The 5416-nt window shown below is 42.3% G+C and overlaps 1 protein-coding gene across 1 annotated transcript in view; it reads left to right on the forward strand.

Moving 5' to 3' along the window:
- magi2a (membrane associated guanylate kinase, WW and PDZ domain containing 2a) overlaps positions 1-5416 on the forward strand; it is a gene marked incomplete in the record, with an annotated part of 285654 nt that overhangs the window by 193406 nt on the left and 86832 nt on the right. The window contains 1 exon segment of the mRNA XM_032505476.1: positions 2260-2379. Within this exon segment, the coding sequence (XP_032361367.1) occupies positions 2260-2379 (120 nt within the window).

The raw sequence follows: 5416 nt of genomic DNA on the forward strand, positions 1-5416 counted from the left end.
TCTGTTGGCTATTTAGTTTTTTTTTCCTGGAACACGTCACTTACACATTTTGCACTTACTGCAGAACCTTGTGTAGACTGTTTACATATTTATGATCATATGTACATTTTATGTACCAGTGTTATTGTTATACATTGTGAATACATAATTCTTAAATTGTATGATGTTTTTGTTGAGTTATTATTACGCAATACTTTTTTCTGACCTTTTTTAATCTTGCCCACGGCAAATAACCCATATTACAAAAAAAAGACTAAAACTAATAAAAACTAAACTAAAGTAGCAAACCCACTGTAAAAACTAATTAAAACTAAACTGAATTTGAACACAAAAAGTCAAAATGAAAGGAAAAATCCAAAACTATAACAACCTTGCTTAAGACATCATACCACCTAGATGTTTGAGATGAACCACCTCTTCTTCTGTTTGATGCTGAGATGGCCAGTAGTGAAAATGACCACATTATTTGAAAGTTGGCACACGAGAAAATAAGAGAGAAGTGTCCAAAAGTGTGCGCTGTTTTCTCCTTTTAAATGTATCACATGGCACCCCTCTCTGTGACAGAAGTGTAGTTCAGAACAGCTATAAACACTTTAGACATGATCCGACAAAATGTTGTACAAACTTGTTTATTACAAGCATACTACGGTGCCGTCTTAAGGCGGCAGTGCCTTCAGAAGAGCTTGTTGAATGGTTCGGAAACCCCCTAACCTCCTGGAATTAGGGGATCTGTGTCTGTAACATTCTGAAACTGCCGACCCGACACACCCACTTTATGGCCTTTATGATCGGTCCGCTGTGCGGAGGCGGGAAACAGCCAGAGTTGGAACTTATTTCTCAAGCTCTCCTTTTTCATTTGTTACAAAACTATTACTTTCACTTTTTCATGCGAGGGCAACAGTAGAATGCCTTAAAGGAGAGACTGTGAAACTGTGACGGTATCCCCGTATTTAAACAATTACAATCTGTGACGGCTTGCTTTTTCAGTGTTGCCGCTTGGAACCGCTACAAACACTTTGTACAGGTTGTACAAACCAGTTATTTTCCATAATAACCGGCCCTTAAGAGTCCTCATATTTTCCCAAATAGTAGTCTCAAGAACAGCTAATTTCTCTTGATTACTATTCTTTGTGTAATTGTAAGTTTGATAATCAGTGTTTGAAAGAAACTCCTGGCTCTCCCTGGCCCGAGACTGCACGGCACAGGCATTGTTCCAACCTTGTGTGGAGATGCAGGAGCAATGACGGTTAACCTTCTAAAATCAATTCACCCCCGCACAACCTACCAGGAGTGATCAGTGGCACAGTTGTTCCCCTGCTAACTTTAAAACACACAGATGGATACTTTATATGCGGTCGTAAAGGGCTAACAAGTGTGTTTTACAGGCTCCTCTTTTAGTGGAAACAACCCTCGCCCGAATGGGAAAACCCATTGAGCACCTCAGGGGTGGAGTGCCTGCGTGTTATCACAGCCGGGATCAGCTTTAACAAGTCTAATTAGCACATGGTGATGACGAAGTATTTAGGAGGCCATTTGTACCTCCCTTTGACATCATAAATACTTTGTCACACATTGTTTTAGTAACTGGAAGAGAGATGCTGGTCGTGTCAGGGAAGTTGACTTGCAATTCTGCTATTATGGTGCACCCTGGTGGCTCACCTGGTTGAGCATGCGCCCCATATTCAAAGGCTCAGTCCTTACCGCCGCGGCCCGTGGTTTAATTCCGACCCGTGGCCCTTTGCTGCATGTCATCCCCCTCTCTCTCCCACTTTCTTGTCTTAATCTGTTCTATCAAATAAAGTCAATAAAAGCCCAAAAAGAAATATTGAAGGAACAAAAAAGAAAAGAAAAATATAGTTTGCTATTACAGGGTCAAGTATTTCCACCACTCCTGTGTCGCAGTCAGCTGGCAGAACTGCAGCTCCTGTCAGGAGTCCTCGACATGCTGTCAGCTCCATGCAAATTGACCTGATTGCTCCTTTTGGTGTACAAATTACATCACTTAGTAGCTCCTGAGATGGTACCTTGACACTCCTCCCCCATGAAAGCACGCCGTTCAAATATTCAGTTTTAGCTGTGCAAGAAGGAAAATGAGAAAAGGGAATAAAGAGGGCACTTAATGAATAGAGCTGGGTCCAGGTCAGCTTGTCTTAGCTCTGGTTTGTTCTGATCTTTTCTTAAACACTCAACAATGACTCACTCTTACTTCTCTCATTTAGCAGTGATGAGGTGTTCAAAGCTCTTGCTTATCTCCTACAGGCACAACCAGACAGCCCAAGGAAGGAGAGGTCCCAGGGGTGGATTATAATTTCGTGACCATTGATCGGTTTATGGAATTGGAGAAAAGTGGAGCCCTGCTAGAGAGCGGAACATATGAAGGTAAGGATTTAGTTTTGTTATGGCGGTTACTCCTCTTTTTTTATATTTCAAATTTTTCATGGAATTTGTGCTGCGATGTTGCACCCCTGGCAGGTTTTTTCTGTGTGTGAGTGACAGCGGTTTAAACGAACGCTGAGACACTGCTGCACACACACTCATCCATCCATCCATCCATCCATCCATCCATCCATCCATCCATCTAGCTTTTGGCTTTGTGGAGACAAGAGTGTCATCGGTCATGTTGGACACACAAGCAGAAAAATAAAAAATCTTCTGTAAATTCTGAATAAAAAGAAGAAGCGCATGGCAGGATCAAGGCTTGGATTTTAAACTCCTAAAAAAAAACAGCCCCTAGTCTGCCTAGCCACTTCCAACACTCAGGAGACCCCTGCCATTATAACACATAGCAGCTAACTTTCTTCTCTCCCACCTGACTACAGTCTCTGCCGCCACTGCAGGAAGCAGAAAAAAAAATGTCAATGGCAAATGGCCAATTTAATGGTCGGTTGCCAGAAGCAGTGTTAGATCCTTTCGCCGATGGGAGCTGCCTTACCCGGGGAAAGCTAGAGAGAGTTTCTCTCGCGTGGTCACTCTGCCATTATTGAGCATTTAAGATATTTTAATAATTTAATGGCCAATTAGATGTAGGAAGAAAGGCAGACAGGGTGACATTTAAAAAGAAGGCTGAATTGAGGATCAGCCGGTTGTTAGAGGAGAAGAAAGGTTCGAGGTGGTTTTACAAAGAACAGGAAGCGGCCAGTGCAGTTCCTGCTGCAAGTGTCTTTAAGAAAGGCTGAACTCCTGACATCTCACTTCTACTCACTCTGGGAGGAGGAACTATTTGTGCGGGAAGGGCTTTTTCTTTTCTTTCAGTTGTATCCTTAATGTTTCTCAACTTAGAAACTTGGAATCCTGGGGGATCATTTACAGTCACTACAATATAAGTTTATGGTATAGCACATTCGTTTTAGATTTATTTCAGCTTTATGTCTAAGAAATCACATTTCTTGTGGTTCAAAATCAGGGGTCTTAAATTCAGACCACCAAAGTGGTTAGGGAGTCTCCAAAGCTGAGAAACCTGTAATTACCCTTTTCCCTTTCCCGTACTTCAAATGTTGCTCTGTCGCTTGAGTTTGTAATTCTTAATTTTTCTTGCAGATGAGACAGGTAGCAGTACGGCTGGGTTTAAAAAAATAACAATACTAGGACCAATACCAGTGCCCTTTGAAGTGATAGCGATACTAATAGAGTTCTTTATTTTAAATAATCCTTCCACGTTTAATGCATTTATTTTTTACATACGCCACAGGCGTGTAGTACAGCCATGCTTCCGAATGTGTTGGCGGCATCTTGGCCCGGTGAACTGCCCAATCAAATACAATCAAATACACGTCAAATTAGGGCTGCACGATTATGACCAAAATGATAATCGCGATTATTTTGATCAAAATTTTGATCGCGATTATCTCTCACGATTATTTGTTGATTTTAACCAAAACAAATTTTATTGTCACATAGGCATTTAAAACTGGAGAGGGAGTGTGATGGACGCTACTCACAGAGAGACGGCTGACTCATTTGAACGGGTCCAGCACGGGTCGACAGGCGGATACACACGTCGTGTGTATAACGTCTCTCTCACTGCGCTGCATTTTTATGAACTATGATATTCTGGCCATGGGTCACATCTCTGGTCCTGGTCCAGGCTTCGGTCCAGCAGCTCCGTCTCCCACGCTGTTACTCTACCAACTGAAGTTAGCTGCATTCAAAAACTTCTTCTGTGTCTTCGCCGTAGCGGCCGCGATAACAGTTACCCGCGAAAACACTGGTACAAATACAGGTTTGCCCCCTCATACTTAACAATATCCACTGTGTTAATGAAAAATTAAACTGTAGACATATATCAGAAATGTGGACCTGCGGCCGCTGTGTGGCGGGGCGCGGAGAGTAAGAGGAGAGAGAGTAGGACGAGAGAGCGTAAGAATATCCAACACAGGCACGGCTTTACAGACGAAATAGGTCATGTAACGCAAAATTAACCATATCCATATAAACAGCATTACAGCGGATGCGAGGACATTAGCACCGGTGCGTCCTAGAAGAGCTAACAGCTAACAGACGCTACTAGCTAACGCTAACAGACCGCTACTACACCGACTAGCACCGGTCACTGCTGTTGTCTGAAAAACACAAATGGGACAAAGTGTTGCGTTTACTGGTAAACCGGTAAACCTTGAGACTGACGTTTACCGACTGCTATCTGTTGAGTTTTCCTCACGCTACCTGTCCTCTTGTGACTGTCTACATCTAGAAACTTAGCTGCACGGGGTGCAGTGAACTACTCTGACTGGCTCATGAGCAGACGGCTTTATGGAGCGGAGATTGGCTTTGCAAAAAACTCGGAGCATTCAATGAAATGACGCTTTATAAAAAATAATCGCTTGATCACGCAAATTTGATCGTGGGAAGTCCAAATCGTGATCGCGATTAAAATTCGATTAATTGTGCAGCCCTACGTCAAATACACACACTCAACCTCACCACACCACACCTACATGGGTTGTAGCTGCTGCAGTAGAGGGCCTGTTCACACATCACATTAAATCAAAGAACACTTTTGGCTTAACTCCCTAGTTACCACACAAATAGTCGTTTTTCTTAATCTGGGTACAAAAAGGATTGAATGCAAGTATCTTTTTAAGGTTTCAATACTACTTGGTACTGGGTTATTTCTGTCAGTACCTCAAAGCAGAGGCACAGTTTTTAAGCCAAGGACCCCTTAACTGTAAGAGAGATGGAGCAAGGGCCGCCTATTACATATATTTTATATAATGAAGTTTAAATTAGGCCTACAATAACATGTAGGGCAGCCTAAAGCCTTTATACATACCTTTTTTGCATAAAATACTAAGCTTTTTGAATAGCCTAATAATTGTTGCCATGGTTTTATAAATCCTGTTTCAATGTTAAATACATGTGGCATGGCCGTAGTGACTACCGTCTAGGCCAGTAAGCCTATCATCAGTGGGGATTTATA

The sequence above is a fragment of the Etheostoma spectabile genome, chromosome 23 (genome assembly GCF_008692095.1).
Source record: "Etheostoma spectabile isolate EspeVRDwgs_2016 chromosome 23, UIUC_Espe_1.0, whole genome shotgun sequence".
In the NCBI taxonomy this organism is placed as follows: Eukaryota; Metazoa; Chordata; class Actinopteri; order Perciformes; family Percidae; genus Etheostoma; species Etheostoma spectabile.